This window comes from Populus euphratica, unplaced genomic scaffold (genome assembly GCF_000495115.2).
Source record: "Populus euphratica unplaced genomic scaffold, PopEup_1.0 scaffold518.1, whole genome shotgun sequence".
Lineage (NCBI taxonomy): Eukaryota > Viridiplantae > Streptophyta > Magnoliopsida > Malpighiales > Salicaceae > Populus > Populus euphratica.
Window position 1 is genome coordinate 159,548 of NW_011500219.1, and position 18,534 is coordinate 178,081.

Consider the following 18,534-nt stretch of genomic DNA (forward strand, 5'->3'; position numbering starts at 1 on the left):
CAAACTGAACATCTATATTAATAAAAATATTTAAAAAAATTGATATTCGGAGAAACCTTGACATTATTAAGGGGTACCCCATTTTACTATCCTCACAATAATATTGTCCGCCTCCCTTGTCCTTGTTACTCGTGATTCTCCTTTTCTCTTACTAATATGAGAAGAGAAGGGCTAACTTATACGACAGTGTTGGTGAATAGAAATGATCTTGGAGAACATTCTAACTCAACCACCAAATGCTTAATCAAAAAGATAAGTGAAAATTGAGCACAAGCTCACTCGGATACCCACATTAATCTAAAAAAAAGACAAGTGAAAATGCCGTGATGCAGCAATATTGCTACTTCTATGACAGGACAAGTGAAAATGCCATGATGCAGCAATATTGCTACTTCTATGACATATTACCCAAGGACAATAGTGTAGCAAGAGAAAATGTTTACAGTACTATACTAACAAACCTAGTTGCAAGCTGTACAAAACCACATCCTCTTCCAGCAGGAATCTTGACAGAGGCAATCTCCCCAAGCTGCGGAAAGGCTTGCCTCAAGTCCTCTTCCGTGAAAATAGGATCCAAGTTACCGACAAAGATATGCAATATGAAAAGACAGTCAGAGAAATACACAAGAAACAATCAGCAAAAAACTGAAGTCTGCCTATCTTATTGTGGTATTAGTAACGTCACTATCTGCTGAAACCACTTGGACTGGTGCGGTGTATGCAGGAGCTAGATAGAAGGCTGCAGAAACGGACTGAAGATGAGAGTGATGCACTTGAATGCCAAGAGTGCAAGCTGTTAATTGCAGGGTATGGCCATGAATGCTTAGTTGCAGAAACCTCGTACATTTTGCTAAGTTTTAAGTTGTTTTAAACCATAATTTCCAGGACGCAGTTTCACTTTAAATGGGATATGAAAATGCTTCATTCAAAGGGTAAACAAGTTGTTACTAGCACGAATCACTACCTATACGGTGAAGAAAAAACCCTCTATCAACATAGCTTTGTCAAGGTAAAATTTGAAACTAGAGCACCTGTAAAAAAAATTACAATTTGCTTCCAAGGAATAAACACAGTAATAGGAGTAATGTAAATTTTTTGGCAGAATAACAATATTTACAAAACATTTAGAATATTTTTACTATCAAGCATAACAAGTGAAGCCTGACATTTATTAAGCGCAACAAAATAATTTTCTCATTTTAGAATAGCGGTAGTTAGTAAATTTGTTCAAGGCTCACACAACATAAGAAAAGGCATTAAGCAAAGGAGTTGAAGCTCAGAAAGGAAACGAGCTCGTAGAACAAAATAAATAAATGAAGACCAGGTTAAAGAGGAGGAAAATCCCATAAACAATCTTTGCCATTCCCAACGAACCTCTCTTTCACTATTCTTAGAACTTGAACTTGTTTGAAAATATGATTGGGTTTTTTTTTTTTTAATGTAATTATGGTTGATTTTAAGTGCAAAAAAAAGGGATGAAACTACTAATCACAATCGAAATGTGAAAAGGGTGGGAGTAGCTGGCTTTGTACTGGGAGAATGTGAACTAAAATATAAAAATGCTGGCAACAGCGAAGAAAGTCTCCCTCCCATCCCACTCCATGCAACCGTGTCGAAATCGGTATCTCCTTCAAACACAAACAGCATATTTTGTTTTTCATTTTTTATCTCACCTTCTTTTCCTTCTCTTTTTCGCTCCATCACTGCGTTGGCATTGCGTATTGCAGGCTTGGTGAGGAATATTAATGGCGTGGCCAGCTGTACTCGTTATTGTCCCTGTTGGAATCATTTTCATACTCTCTGGTCTCATTGTTAATCTCATCCAGGTCATTCATTGTTAATCACCCTTTACTTTCTTGGTTTCTTTTTCGTTAGTTATGCTTCTTGGTTTTTATTTGGATGTTTCTTTGATGCTCTCTTGTCTTTCTGGGATTTATCAAGTTTGCGTTACTTGGGAATTTGACAATACTGGAGAAGTTCAGATCTATATAATGTGTATCACCCCAATGGAGGCAAACGGTAATATATGCCTTTGCAAGTTAAATGTGTCTTCTGGGAATGACGCACAATCAATTAAGGATATAAAGCTGTGATCTTTGATGACTCTGGGACGCGCAGCTGTAATTTTCTTGTTTCTGATTGTTCAATATCTAAATCTAGTTCATCCAAGGAAAATGCCTTTCTTCCGTGTTTGACTGGCTCTGATTATTCTACCCATTATAGCAGTATACGATTTTGGTTTCAGGATTTTATTAAGAAGAGTCGTATGAACCCATTGGCAATGAAATATACGATCTCTGTTCTGGGATTTTTCATGAGAAGCAACTCTAGAACAATCATAAAGAAATGATGTGATTTGTCTGTGCTGCCTAAATCAGAAAAAAACAATAAGATCTTGCAGATCTTGTAATGAGGTGAATGAATATCTTGTATAGGTGACTTATTTCGTTTGGCCTAATGGTATCTTTCTAATGATTCTGTCTATTTACTAAGGTTATATGAGTTTTGTTCCATTTCATAATATATGTCTCTAGTTATCTCCCCTTGAATTCCAATGCTTTTCTGTTTATTTGAAAAACAGGGATCCTTAGTCTTGAATATGACTGTCAATCATGGGTTTAGTTTTTCACTTCTTCATGAAATTTTTATCATGGTCTATGTTTCTCTATTTTATTTTCTTTCTCAAGCTCCCGACCTCCAAACACCACCCTCACGACTCAGGGGAAAATAAAAACATAAATAAGAAACAAAATTTTTGTTTTTTCCCTCCGTTAAATTAAAGCTATGAATGATATCTTTTAACCTTCTGCTATCGTAATTTATTTCTTGCTTTTACTCATATCTTGCACTTCGCAGGCAGTTCTTTTCATCCTTGTTCGTCCCTTGTCCAAGAGCCTGCACAGAAGGATCAACAAAATAGTTGCAGAATTGCTTTGGTTGGAGCTCATAGTGCTCGTTGATTGGTGGGCAAATCTGAAGGTGCTTAAATTCTTCTTTAAATTGCTTTTTATGGTGTTAAGCTTTTGATTCTCATCTTATCTGACAGTTATTCATAGATCATCCATACAATAAGTTCCAAGAAAACCTCCTTAATTTCTAGAGTCAGGTACTCATGTCATTGACATGAGTATTCCCATTAGAATCCGCACCACCACCACTTACCCACACAAAAAGTAAACAAAACAAAATAAAATGAAATAAAGAAAAGAAAAGAAAGAGAGGATTCTCAAAATGTAATGTGCATTATCTCTGGCATTTTTTTTTCATGCAATGCCCTTGATGCTCTTGGAATTATGAGAGAATAGAACGCATGCACCTCTGGAATGAAAGTTCCTTTTTTTTGCATTTCTTTAATTTCTTATTCTGCGAGTAATTTGTGGGAGTTCATATTTTATTATCGTTCAAATTTTCTTATGAACTCCATTTCCACCTACTTTATTGATTGCTTGGAAAATTTGCAATCGAGTTCTTACTGATTGTTCTATATGTAACCATGAATCTGCAGTTTTTTCCCCGACTTGCCTGATGAGTTTTCCCCTTTGTGGTCTAACTAGTTAGAACTTCTCAATGCAGATTGAAGTGTATGCAGATGATGAAACTTTTGAATTGCTAGGTGTAACCCTGAGGTTTCTCTTCTTTTTTTGCTTTCCATAGTATAACCTTAACTTTTAACCCATGTTCAGAATTATTTTTTATTTGAGAACTTTCCAGGTAAAGAACATGCGCTTGTCATTAGCAATCACAAGAGTGACCTTGATTGGCTTGTCGGATGGATCTTAGCTCAGGTGCTGAATTCTGCTTGAAGCAATTAGATAAAACTAGTATTCGTTGCATGTATGCGTGTAATAGTGACTCCTGTCCATTGCTTTCTGAAGACCAGCGGGCATAATTATCAATAGTCTGTCTCTTTCCACCAACATTTATACTTCTGGTCACTACTATGAATGGTTGATTTGCATGTCCATCAAGTCTATAAATATGACAATCTAAATCTTCTAGGCTTATCTGTGGGAGGATTCATAATTTTCCATGTAACTTCTTTTCTGCTCTCCTGAAATAATTTGCTCTCAAATAAGATGATCTGGTGTCGCCAAACCTTTCTTTTGTCTTGAAAGGGAAGTTGTTGTAATGTGGGCCAAGAATGATTTCAGTGGTAAAGTTTCCAAACACGGACAGCTTTCAGGAACAGTATGGTCAGAGTATTGTATAATTAACAGCATTGTGTGTGGGTATCTTTGTGACCGTGATTATAGTGAATTATTATGCCTTGTTTAAAGTCTTCTAGTAAGATATTTGGGATTCTTTATGTTTCATCGGATGCTTTTCTTTTTTCGAACTTTTACCCCTTCTTATTGAGTATGAACTCTTAACAGCGCTCAGGTTGCCTTGGCAGTGCACTAGCTGTCATGAAGAAAGAAGCTAAAGTCCTGCCTGTGAGTTTTCAATTGAACCAGCATTCCTTCATTCTCTTTGATATGAGATGATTCCTTGTAATAGTATTACTATAATGACTAAGATAAAACAATCTATCTCAGTTGCTGAAATTTGCTTGCAGTCAGGGCAGTTGACACTAGAGTTTTTAAAGCCATTGTCTGCATTTAGAAAAGGTGGTTTCGTTGAATTCTCCATTCTATATAATTTGTGTGCACAGAAAACGGTTATGGCTGTTAAATTCAAACATATTAGTTTTAAGTTGATTGTGCTTTGGTAATTGGAATAATGGAAAGACTTTTTTTTTTTTATTAGGAGAAACAAATTTTTAAGTCTGGTCCTTCCAGTATTCCGAACCTTGGAAACTACAGAGGGGTCATGAGTTCTGCAGTTTTATTGATCCCACTTAAGTTCTTTTCCTAAGTGAAAGATTTGAATTCTGTTTCTCTTCTTCTTCTTTTGGAAACTGAAACACCAAAATATTGCTTGATTTTATGGCATTTTGTTTCCAGAGTAGTGTTTTGGTGTATTTGCTTGGGCAGGAATGCAAGGGTTTTTAGTAGTTGTCTCAGGTCTAAAAATAGGCTAGTATTTTTACGAAATAGTCAAACAGAAACAATTGTTACGAAATAGGCTAGTATTTAATGCATACTTTGGCTTTATGCTTCAGAGGCCTTCGAGGGTGTTTATTTAGCTGACAAGATCACCTATTCCCCAAACTCAATTTGTAAATAATTTGTTCTATCAATGACGTTTCTTCTTTTAACCAAACACGTCCTTCCCTGTATCTGTATAGCCAAACAAAAGTGATTTTCCCTCATCGATATGTTTTGCAACTTGGTGATGTTCTGACTTGTGGCTTGCTAACACACTCATATCAGGTGGGGGGAGTTAACTAATTGTCTCAAATTAATAAAATAGGAATAGAAGTTTTGACTCTGCTCTGCTTGGGCCTCAAAGCCATGGGTCTCCTCTCTCATTCCTGAATTTAAACACTGGTGTGCATGCGTTATTTATTTATTAACTCATAATCATCATCTATGATCAAGATTGAGGCATTATTTTTTCCTATAGAAGTTTTGAAATGACCAAATCTTTGAGCGATTCTCTAGGAAACTGTTCCCTTCTTTCTATTGTATCCCAACTTTTTAGGTTGAATTGAATTTTCATTCATCTTCATTGACACAGATAATAGGTTGGTCAATGTGGTTTTCTGATTATGTGTTTCTGGAAAGAAGCTGGGGTAAGGATGAAAGAACATTGCAGGTACGGATATTGCAATGGATGTCACATGAATTTCATATAATTTCTCTGTTTTTCTTATTTATATCATATGGGATTTGGCGTTGCAGTCAGGTTTTGAATGGCTAGAAGATTTTCCGATGCCTTTTTGGCTGGCTCTTTTTGTGGAGGGAACTCGCTTCACACAGGCTAAACTTCTAGCGGCACAGGAATTTGCTGCTTCCAGAGGAAGTCCTGTTCCTAGAAATGTTTTGATTCCACGTACCAAGGTGAATAATAGTTGAGCATTTTAAGTGAAGTAGCGGTTTGCACTTCTCAGATTGCATGTCATAATAGTAGATCCTTCAAGCCAAGCTTGTAGAGTTGCATTTATTATTTACCTCCTGTTTGCATCTTCCTGCAGAAATCTAGAAATGATCCAAAAGTTAGTAAGTGCTTAGCTTTTTCTTTTTTTTTTGAAACTAGAAACCACCATTTCTAGTTAAACCCAGAATCTGTGGTCTGTCGCCAATCTGTTCATTGCTTAAGAAAATTATAGTCAAGAAATGCATAGCAGACTGATATTGCCGTGTATAATTTGAGGTTTCAGTATGCTTAGCAGACTGATATTGCCATGTATAATTTGAGGTTTCAGTCAAGTATCCACTTATAATTGAGTTGTGTTGCTTTCAGGGTTTCGTGTCAGCAGTAACTCATTTGCGTTCATTTGTTCCAGCAATTTATGATGCAACGGTGGCTGTTGCAAATTGTCAGCCTGCACCAACATTCCTAACAATATTCAGGGGTCAATCTTCTGTGGTAGGCTAACAAAACCATAATAAATAATAATACTGGGCAAATAGAATGTTTCCTGTGCTTTGCATTTTGCATAAAACAACACTAAAAAAAGGTCTAACAAATTTCTGAATTATATACTTCCAAAGTTGCCTTCAGATTTTTTAGTCATTACTGGGTTTTTCAGTTTCATAAAATATTCTGGGAAATATTTACTTGTGCTTCAACTTGTCATTGAAATGAGTGATCTCCGTATTTTCTTCAAAATATGTGCTAATGATTTAGATTGAAAAACAATCGCAGACTGTTGGAATGATTGGATTCTGTTGTCTTGAATTTAGAATTGTTTCCCTTGAAGCATCAAAATTTCTAGCATTTCTAGCTAGACTGGGCTGGATAAGAATATCCAGCCAAGCTGGTACATGCATTTATTTTCAAACATGATGTGCAATAACTTAACCTGCAGCTGGTGGATCATCTAAGGTGGATTATCAACAAAGCCGCCAGGAATGCCAAACTAACCAAAGATGCTCCAAACCAAGTGAAGGAATAAATACTAGCCAGACTACCCTGTAACCAATCTGGACACCTCGAGCTGGATCCAACAGAAAGCTGAATTTGCCATTGGATCCCCTCTATTAAAGCAATATGATCAAACATAAATCTGGGCGCATGCCTATTATACAAAGCTTATTGGTGATAGCTAGGATTAGTTGTCTAACACACACACACACATGTACATATTAATTATTGAGGAGAATACAAGACAACTACTACAAGATTATAGCTCGCAGCAATTTCTCTCCTTTTCTGTATTACCCTGTGTTTCATTCTTGAATCATGATAGTGACTAATTTGTTGTCCCTTTCTTACAGATAAAGGTGCTTTTGGAGCGACATTCAATGCAGGAACTTCCAGAAACAGCCGATGGAATAGCTCAATGGTGCAAAGATGCATTTGTGACCAAGGTATGGAAGTTAATTGCAATCATATGTTTTTCTCATCTAAAAGTTGTGGATTGAAACATGTTTTCCACTGAAGGATCAATGCTATATTACCGTGCGATTTTCATAAAAGAAAAAGCTATAACAAAACATTTCCGTATGCTTTATCATTTAGAGGTTGCTCATCAGCTAATTAGATTTCATTTTTCTTGTTAAATTTGTAATTTGACACCACCCGAATACAATCAGCCGGGCATGATTTGGGTTTTTCCCAAACAACTTCTCATTTCATAATGCACACTTGGTTGAAATCATCTTTTTGAAATGCAAAGCAAGGAGCACCGAATGCTAATAAATAAATTTTAGCTATCAAGAGAAAATAGATGGTGGAAAGTCATTTTATTGAATGGAGACTTGTTTTGTAAACTAAAGTTGTCCCAGGAAATGGTGTCGGGGAACTTTATACACTCCCGTTTCACAGCTTGAAACCAGCCACCTTAAATTTGAATCCACTGCATTTCCTGCTTCAGTTAACTTTGTACATTACTCCCATGCCACTAAGGAGATATACCAGACACTTCACTTCCCTTGTCATACATGTAACTGGATGTTCAAGTTTCTTTTTTATCAAAACAGGATGCTGTGTTGGAGAAATATTTTGCCAAGGACATCTTCAGTGATAAGAAACTTCAAGACATTGGCCGACCTAAAAAGTCTTTGTTTGTAAGAAGATGCTAAAATAATAATGTAGTTTTATTTAGCTGCAGCTTTTATTTTTCTCTGCTTCTCATCTGTTCATGTTGTTTTATATGAACAGGTTATGATTTTCTGGTCAAGTCTCCTTGCCTATGCCACTGTCAGGTTATTCCAATGGCTGTCATTATTCCTAGCCTCATGGGAAGTCGTTGCATTTTCAATTGCTTTCTTGTTCCTCGTGACAATTATTATGCAAATTCTTATTCAATCATCGGAGTCAGAGCGCTCTACACCTGCAGCCAATTTCACATTATCGGAAGGAACGAGGCAGAGGCTCCTTCCAAGATAATCGTTGGATGTGGAGCCTGTCACTGAAAAAAAAACATAAAATTAATGGAAGAAAACAAAGACGGGAAAAGTGATTTCATCTGCTCAGAAATGATCTGTTGCCGTGTATGATAACTTGATTATGGACTTGGTAAGTAATAATTTATAGTGTTCTTTGTATATAACTGTTTTCTTGTATTTGTGGAACTCTGGCTTGTTCCTATAGTTTGATTCCTTCATCTTTACTTCTATCAGTGAGGACAATGCATTGGTGAATATCAATCTCCACGTTATCCAAGCTTTTTTAGGCTTTAACTTTCCCTAGAAATGTACACTAGGACTCGTCAACTGTTGGTAAAATTATATTAACAAAGAAACTAAATTTCTAAATTTTCTCGAGTAACTAATTATAAATTTACCCTTAAAAAAACCCATCAAACTAGGTTTTAGAGATAATATTATCTTTTCATCATAACACAATTATTTTTGACATATTATATAAAGTTAAACTTGTTAATTTTTTTACATAGTAATAGTACTACTTCAGCCTTGGAATAAAAAAATATAATACCTTTCAGTCATGAAAAAATAATGGAAGAAAACAAAGACGGGAAAAGTGCATAAAATTAATGGAAGAAAACAAAGACGGGAAAAGTGATTTCATCTGCTCAGAAATGATCTGTTGCCGTGTATGATAACTTGATTATGGACTTGGTAAGTAATAATTTATAGTGTTCTTTGTATATAACTGTTTTCTTGTATTTGTGGAACTCTGGCTTGTTCCTATAGTTTGATTCCTTCATCTTTACTTCTATCAGTGAGGACAATGCATTGGTGAATATCAATCTCCACGTTATCCAAGCTTTTTTAGGCTTTAACTTTCCCTAGAAATGTACACTAGGACTCGTCAACTGTTGGTAAAATTATATTAACAAAGAAACTAAATTTCTAAATTTTCTCGAGTAACTAATTATAAATTTACCCTTAAAAAAACCCATCAAACTAGGTTTTAGAGATAATATTATCTTTTCATCATAACACAATTATTTTTGACATATTATATAAAGTTAAATTTGTTAATTTTTTTACATAGTAATAGTACTACTTCAGCCTTGGAATAAAAAAATATAATACCTTTCAGTCATGAGTGTTTTAGTCGTTTCATATATTTTAAAATAGTGTAATTATTTTGATGCTTGATGTTCTTGGAAACAAAAACTACATAACTATTTTATAGGGTATTTTTTTTAATCATATTACATTAATTTATTGTAATTCACATATAATAATATTATTTTAGAGGTTGCTTAGGAATATTATAATAATTCACATATAACAAAAAAATTTCCTTTTATATTTGATAATGCATGCAACATGTGGACAACCATTGCATCATATATTGAGACAACATGCACGGGGTTTTCCAGCCATTAAAAACTACCTTTCATGGTGGTATTTGGAAGATGTGAGCTCCTTTGACCCGATAAGATGACAACTACTCCTAGATTCACCATTGTAAAACTTGGATGAAAACCTAACCCTAGTAACAAACAATGAGAGAAATATTTCTTTCTTCCAATCCAGAAGTAAAATTAGGTTTAGATTTATAGAAGAAGAAGAAATTTAGTTAACATGGGAGGCAGGTAGAGAAAGAACGAAAATTAAGGGGGCTAAATTAAAATTTAAGGGGGATAAAGTTAAATTTTCAATTATTTTTAAAATATTTAATAAGGGAGGTGTGAGAAAAAAATTTTCTGCAGGGGCGGAGCCCTACCAGCTTCCTTGTCTCCGCCACTGATAGGAGGGGTAAGATTGAAAAAAAAAAGTGTCATGGTATGAAATATGTAAAAAAAAAAATGTTGGATGGGAAAAAAAGGAAATATGAAATAATAGGGTAAATATACAAATAATAAGAATTTGGGTATATAAATACTCAATTTCTTCTCTCACGGCCGGCAGCTCTTCATGCTAAGGGGGGGAAATTGCTTAATCTTTTGTGCTTATTTTCTACTAGATTACATCAAAAGAAAGATGAGTAATTAGAATAGTTAAGGCATAATTAGAAATCAAAATGGATGATTAAGGGGTTGTAGGATTATTTTGAAGAGAAAAATCAAAAGTTAGGGTTTTAAGGAGGAAGAGAAGAGAACTTGGAATTTTCTTGCATTAATTCAATGTGATTAATTGCTTTGACGAAGAAATACAACTGTTAACATTATGTGAAATTGAGGATTTGTAGTGTGGATATTTGTAATAATGCAAATCGTGTTTGAATGATTTTTATAAGTATGAAATAAGATTAGATAATTAGTTAATTTCAAAAACAAAAAGAAGAAACAATTAATTAAAATTGGAAAATTGATACAATTAATTAAAATTGTTTTAAATGGCATGAATAAAGTGTAAATGGATGCAAAAAAAAATGAGAGGATGGTTTTTGGCCAATAAGTGTAAATGGATGTAAAAAAAATGAGAGGATGGTTTTTGGCCAAGATTACTAGAAAGAGGAGGGTTTAAATCTTGACCTTGTAAATGTATGTTTTTTTTGTATTTTTTTCCCTTCAATATTGGTTTTGTTATTTTTCAAATGTGTTGATGTTAGTTTTTTCAATCATTTTTTGTTATTTTATTTATTATTGTTATATTTTATTATTTAAATTATCAATTAATTTAATGACTCGAGTATTAATTTTTTTATAGTTTTTTTCTTTTGTTGAGAAAAAAATTGATTGCCTTGGGCTACATAACTGGTCATTAGACTATTTGCTAAATATGAGAAACGAATATGTTTGATTTTATAGTAAGAGTTTAGTTTTATATGACAAACTAGTTGTCTGTGATGTGTTTTAAAATTAAAGATGCTTAATAATAAGATTGATGTATTAGTCAGATAACAAATAATCTTTTAATTCAAGTAATCTGATACATTTTTTATAACTAAGGCATTTAGTGACTTAACATAAAAAATCTAAATAGTTGTTAGCTAGTGGATGGTGGTGCTTGGTAAATCAAAATAACTGGTAGTTAGTACCTATAAAAATTCCACTTATGAACATGAGGATTCTCAAATATTTAAGTCAATAACTTTATAGAGAGAAAGTATAATGATATTTTAGAGATATAAGTTTTAAAAATATATAAGCTGAAAGTGTTAAGAATAAAAAGCTTAAAAATCTTGAATATAAAAGATTCATGGTATATTTATAACTTATAAATCTTATTTTTTTATGAAGAAGAAAAATTAAAATATAATTTTATCTTTATAATATTTTAAATTATATTTTATTTAAAATAATATTAGAATTATCAACATAAAATATAAAAAGACTTGCCTCTGTTCCTAGAAAGATTTTCAAGAAAGTATTATACCTGAATAATAAGGTGCTTTTAAGTCCTTTAAAAATAAAAAAATAGAATTAGTCTCTTGCTTGCATCCAAAGAAGTTAAACTTAAAATTGCTGGGCATGACAGTACACCTAGCTTGCTGTGCATGCTAAGGTGTACATACAGGCACCTTGATAGTTGTTGGTTTTGTTAACTTTTGTCTTGTTGGGAGGTTTTGTGAGCCCTTTAAATTTGAGTTTATTAGCCTACATTGCATGGAGTTCGATCCTTAAAATGCAGATAGAAAGTATTAATAATGAGGCAAAGTATAAATCAACCAATGCAAACTTTAAATCAATAATGTTAAAACTAGGTTCCAACAAAAGGTGTATATTTCTGTCACTTACAAAAGAAGGAAAATTGTAATGGGATTTACAGGGAAGCAAAAACTGAATATTGAGTAACTGATAGGAAGAGTTCTAATTTCTTGAAGATTGAGAGAAAATATAAATTAATTATACGTTCCTGTCAAATGATCCCTCGTAATCATTACAAATACTCTAGAAGATGTGGGCAAATATTGTTCTCCGTGCATTGTAATCCCTCTCGCGCTGATATTTTTTTTTTTTTTTAATTTGATATATATATATTTTTTTTCTATTTTTTAATAACATTATCTTTTAATATTTTATTGATTATTAATTAGACATTGTAATTTATTTTTTTATTTAATTGCTTTATATTTGATTAACTCTTAATTTTATAAGTTTTTATTTTTAATAAAAAAAATATTAAAAAAATTTAAATTAACTCAATTAAATTAATTATTTAAGTCACAAGTTAATTATAATTGGTTAAATGTTAAATTTTATAATTTTTCTTAGTTATATAAATAGTTTTTAATTTATTAAATTAAATTTGTAAATGTACTTTTCAATTTGTAATTGAGATTTTTATGTTAAAAAACATTTAAAAATATTATCATATTAAAAAAAAATAATTTATTCAATCCGCGGCTATCTTGTATTAACTCGCTGATGGATCCCGGCCAACCTCTTAACGCAACTGTTCACTTATATGATCATCATCATACCTGTGGTCTTTCTTTATACCGGTTAGGCAAGAAGGCCGCCATTGTAAGTGTACCTTATCTTGATCATACGATCATATATAATCATTTCTTGTATGTTTGAAATTATAATAATAATTATAGTTTAAAATAATTTAAAAATATAAAAAATTAATTAATTTTTTTTTCTAAGTTAAAAAATATAATTTTAACTACGTTTTCAAACAAATTCAAAAACAATAACTTGTAATTTTTCTCATTAAACCTTTTTGAATGGGCGTCGATATATCTACAACACTAATATTTAGCGTTTGATATTTATCAAATTCTTATGTATTTCTAGCGTGACTACTATCATTACTAATTATAATGTTTCAAATCGTACTATCATTACATATTAAATTCTTTTGTCAAATGAGACCATAGTTCAAATCGTACTATCATTACATATTAATTGTTTGTGTGTTTTTTTTTAGTTCAACTCCGTACAGGTTTAGAAACTCATGAATGTGATCAAAATACTGTATATGTCATATACATCAAATAAAAGGATACTCTTTCCATAGAGGTTTTTTTTTTAAATCATATATATATATATATATATATATATATATCATGTTTTTAAGTTGTTTTTAGATTAAGATCTCATGCTTTTATAGTAGTTGTAAAACTAATAGTCTAATATATCTTAATAGTGACCATGTCATTTCCCATTCAAGACTCTGATTCAAGTGACCTCTTTATATTAAAAAATAAATAATTATTATGCTTAAATAAATTTATCGCTAATGAATATTTGATTTTGCTCCCTCCAGCGCTATAATTATCTTTGCAGTGCCCTAACGGACCAATGGTCATGAAGAAATCTGCAAAAATACCTTCCCCTAAGTTTTAAAAACCAAAACGTTAGTTAGAGTGGAAGATACATACAACAATCACTTTAATTTAATACTTTAAGCTATATTTATATTTGTATTATTTTATATTTAATTTTTTATTAAATAAATAAAGATGATAAAATTTAAATGTGTAACTATTTAGTTATTAAAATTTTAATATTATATAAAAAATCATCTTAATTCAAAACTTAAATTGTTATATCAATTCTAATATATAATTTATATTATTCTTTAGCAATATATTTTCACTTTGCTTTTATATTTCTGTTTGATGTATGATTCTTTCTGCAGGACTGCACGTTGAAGATCATATGTTGAAAAATGCTGGGCAATCCAATATTTGAATTATATCTGCAGATTTATGGATACATAAATTGGTTTAATGGGGCTGTATTTTTGGATAGACATTGGGCCAAAGAAGAACGCAATTTGAAGGTATACATAGTGAAATTTGCTAATCTATGTGTCCATCTTTTTTTTTTTTTTTAGATTAACGTGGGTGTCCGGACTAGCTTGTGCACACCACGACTAATCCCACGGGCCCTGAAGTTAACGACCATGTAAGCCTCCAGTGGCCATCATATGAGTAACTAAGGACTCGAACCTGAGACCACAAAGGAAGCATGTATCCATCCTTTGAGAAGGTGAGTCGTGAGCATTTGAGTGAATTCATCACCACAAATACCATAAACTACTTGGACTGTGTATACACTAAACTATGTTTGTCTTTTAATGGTAATCAAAACGAACTATAAGTAAAAAAATCTTTTTAAATGTTAATTATTTTTTTTGTCTGTTTAAATGTTTCTATACTATATTGTTATAGTACTATAATTTAATATGCTGAGAATAAGAGTAAGAGGCATGATATGATATTTTTAGAAAAACCTAAAAACCTAATAAATGATAAAAATATCAATTTTTTTAAATAATATTACAAATATTATTTTAGAATAATTTTATAAATTTATTTAATGAAGTCACTACTTGATTTTTTTTAGATCTAGTCTCCTTTATTAATTATATTTTAGATAATAATTTCTAAAATATTTTTATAATCAAATTATACTTGATTAATCATTTTATTTTAATTTATAACTAATAATTTTTATAAATACGAACTCATTAGATTTTCTAATAAGTTCATCCGAATATAAAAAAATTATAGCAGGCTAGTTTATATTTTCACCAGCAAAAGAACTCACCTTGTAACTTATAAATTCAATGTTTTGCACTTAGGGCTTTGTTTCGGCTGTACATTAATACATGCGTTCATTTGTTCCAGCAGTTTATGATGATACAGTTGCTGTGCCAAGAGGTCATCCAATGCCTTCTGTGAAGAGATAGGCAACCTTGTGTTGTGAGTTAAGACAGGATCATGTTAGTAACTTGAGCATGGAGACCCTTTCATGGTCCATTAAAGAAGTCTCTAATAGTAATAAAGTCCTAATTTTTTTTTCTTTTCTTCTTTCCCATGTCAACTTGAAAACTTGTTTGTGAGGTAACAGGGAAAGCTTGTCGACTTTTGTTACCGTGTTTTATTAATGGTAAAGTTGTTACTTCTGATATTATATGGGGTTACTACAGCAGATCTTCTTGCTGCTCCATATATTTACTTAATAGGCTAAGTCTCTTGTTAATAATGAAAAGCTTATGTTGAAGATAGATTTTAACAATGCTTTCAAACTTTACTTCCCCATTTTGGTTTCTTTGGTAATTGGAAGGGTCATCCAAATGTAATGGCCGTACACTCATCTGTAAAGCCGCTGACGACCCTCCATTTTTCCTGGCTTCAGCTGTCTTTTTTGCCATCAAAATTTTTTAAAGCCAGACTTTCACCAAGCTCGATGGAAGAATTTGACGCTGACAGTTTAACTTTAGTTGTGTATTAAAACGAGATGTATATTAATTAATTATAGACAATAATAATAATAATAACCAGACTTTGACGGCTTCTGGGATACAACAGTTTTCTTCCCCGGTTGCCGCTGCAACTGGTAAAAGGGGAAGAACATCAGTACATCACCACCAGATTCTAAATCATATTTACGAAAGATAATTTTCATTGGTGTACTCGATCAGTTTGACTGTGATTCGTTCTTGCTCGCGTACTTCTAGGTTTAATGCTTCTGTTCTCATTTGGAATCGGGTTAAAATCGAATTCTGAACCGCAGAATAGAGGATTTGGAGTGAATTGGTAGGGCAACCGTACAAAGAAGGGGAGAAAATGATGTATTTGTTTTCTTTTTGTAAGAAAAGAGAAAGAAAGAAAGAAAATTCACCATACTCCCAACTTCTCAATCCTTCAGTAGAATTAGTCCTCCGTTTTGGCAAATCAAAATGATTCCGGCATTAAAATTTGAAACCTTGCATTGTAAGACCCATTCACAGCCTGCCCGCTGCAACTAATATGCTCGTCGGTCATTTTTCTTCTCGTTACGTAACTTGATATATAACTACTTTATAGACAAAATCAGACTACGAACAAGTCCATGATGTTATAATTTAGAAGTATTTTGGTCCGATTACAGTTCTAAATTATAACATCATGGACACGTTTGTCATGTAAAGAAAGTATCGTCATTGTCAAACCGGCTAATTACTTGCTTGTCATGGAATCAGTCTGGTAGATTAGTTAGCAATCGAAAATAACAGCGAACTTCATTTCAGACTTGGTCTTTTTCCTACATAAAAATCAGATTGTACTCGGAGGTAAATCACCTGGCTCTTATTATATTCGTTTTTGTTTTGGTATATTTCCACAACTGGGAGTAGAATATTATAAACGGAGGACGTTCTGCGCAGATGGAACTAAATTCCTAGTCAGTGATAAGGAAACAAATTTGTCCAGATAATAACCATGGCATTAGGTATGAATCTGTCAAAGCAGAAATTGATGTAAACATATATATAACCATCATATTTTATTCATCATATCAGCTGAGAAGAAAGACTGTAGAACGAGGTTGCGAGCCTGCAACACAATTGTCGCATGTGTGGGTGATTTTGTCACACTTAAGCACGTGGCATGGCAGAACATCAGGATTGAAAAGTTTTTATCCAGTTGTTTCGTTCAACGTTGTTAGAAGACTCGAACGAGATTTTATATGAATTTCTAGTATAAAAAACTAGTTGTAATTAAAAAAATATTAAAATTCTTAATATATTTTATTTAAAATAAGTTAAATTGTATATTTTAAATATAATTTAAAAAAATTGATGAATTGCTATCTAATAGTGTGTTTATGGCGTTTAATAAAAATTCATATTCATGAATAAATTTGATAATTCAAATTATTATGGATTTGTATGACTAGATAAATTCTTATAAAAAATATTTATAAAAAATATTTATATTAAAAGACAAAAATATTTTTCATAATTTATATATAATTTATATATTATGGTAAAAAATATTTTTAATTAAAATTATTAAATATTCAAAATAATTCTAAGAATTTTATAATTAACTTCTAATATTTAAATATCAGCATATTTGTAAGTTCAATATTTATACTAACATCTTGACTATTAATTTTTAATAATTAAAATTTTTAAATTTATTTAAATATTAGTTAAAATCCTTTATAATTTTATAAATTTATTATAAAATCTATGCAATATGTTTTTAATGGTTGATGGTGACTGGCCTAAAAAAATAATTTTGCAGCAATTCTAGAAAATTTTAAATTTTATTTTTTAAAATTTTAAAAATAAATTCAAAAATCGGGTAGCAAATTTTCCAGCAGCTCCAGAAACCCATTCCACACCGAAATAAAATAAATCATGCACGCATGAATTAATTTCTGGACCTGAAGGGATGCTTTCTCTTCAATGAACACAAACTAGAATATCACCCTTTATTAGTATTTCTTGACACTATCAATTAGATAATGATTCTGCTATGAAGTAGCTAGGTTCCATGCATTTGTCCCGAATTGTTTGAGCGATCAGCATATATAAATACTGATGCTGCTTCATTTGACACTACGTACTTTGACGTAGCATTAATTAATTACTAGGATATACATGAGAATTCTCATAACATTATATGTTGAATATGGCTGGCTTAAACTGAATAGAATTGTTCATAAACCATACATTACAGAAGAAGTGGAACAGGTTCTTGTAATTTTAGTGAAACTCCAGCCAGGTTTGTCTCAATTATATATTTTCCGGCTCATTAAACTACATTTGGAAGTTTCCAAGGAGATCTCGCTGATCATACATCAGATCTTCACAAACCTAGAATTGTTCTTGCGATATTCTTAAATAATTATGAATGTTTCTGCAGGCAAATATCACTGTTGTTGACAATTTCAAGATAAATTATAAACTTTATACACGAGATCCATTTTTTTTTTCCTGGTGTTGACAAAAGCGTTAGTACATGGGATTAACATTTGGTTTGTTAGAATTAGTTGAAAACATCAAACAATAAAAAAATGTGTAGTAGTTGAGGCCAATGCTATAAAAGCTGGAAACTTTGCATTGATTCCCATCTCCAAACCACAGTTCTGGGAATTGAAGAGTAGCCAATTTCTCCAAACATGGCCAACATTTGGCCTCAACTAGTGTGTGCCTTGGCACTATGCTTGCTAGCTGCTCAAGTAGGTGCTGATAAAGACGACCTTTACGAATATTCATCACCGCGACCACCAATATTACCTTATTATTCTCCTGAATATTACTACAGATCTCCACCACCACCAGCACCTTCCCCACCTCCACCATATATTTACAAATCCCCACCACCTCCATCACCTTCACCTCCTCCCCCTTACATCTACAAGTCTCCACCTCCCCCATCTCCATCACCCCCTCCCCC

At 32.2% G+C, this 18,534-nt stretch overlaps 2 protein-coding genes across 5 annotated transcripts in view; one reads left to right on the plus strand and one right to left on the minus strand.

The window, feature by feature from the left end:
• Positions 1-1,518: 1,518 nt before the first annotated feature.
• On the plus strand, positions 1,519-9,231 carry LOC105112269 (1-acyl-sn-glycerol-3-phosphate acyltransferase 3). 4 transcript variants are annotated; one of them, XR_839720.1, is made up of 13 exons: positions 1,519-1,621; positions 1,728-1,826; positions 2,857-2,979; positions 3,574-3,613; positions 3,712-3,785; positions 4,374-4,433; positions 5,620-5,697; positions 5,784-5,942; positions 6,346-6,471; positions 7,323-7,415; positions 8,028-8,114; positions 8,209-8,505; positions 9,070-9,231. XR_839720.1 is itself a non-coding variant. In XM_011007906.1 (12 exons), exons 2-12 carry the CDS (start codon positions 1,746-1,748, stop codon positions 8,434-8,436), a joined length of 1,149 nt encoding a protein of 382 aa, XP_011006208.1. In that variant the 5' UTR covers positions 1,519-1,621; positions 1,728-1,745; the 3' UTR covers positions 8,437-8,668. The 4 variants fall into 4 exon arrangements, 3 of the variants coding, with proteins under 3 accessions (XP_011006208.1, XP_011006207.1, XP_011006209.1); XM_011007906.1 differs by lacking the exon at positions 9,070-9,231 and having other exon boundaries at positions 4,374-4,437; positions 5,624-5,697; positions 8,209-8,668; XM_011007905.1 differs by lacking the exon at positions 9,070-9,231 and having other exon boundaries at positions 8,209-8,668.
• An 8,858-nt stretch (positions 9,232-18,089) lies between these two features.
• LOC105112274 (uncharacterized) overlaps positions 18,090-18,534 on the minus strand; it is a 2,172-nt gene continuing 1,727 nt past the window's right edge. Inside the window, exon 5 of the mRNA XM_011007916.1 lies at positions 18,090-18,527. Coding sequence (XP_011006218.1) covers positions 18,090-18,527 — 438 coding nt within the window. The remainder of the gene's footprint in view (positions 18,528-18,534) is intronic.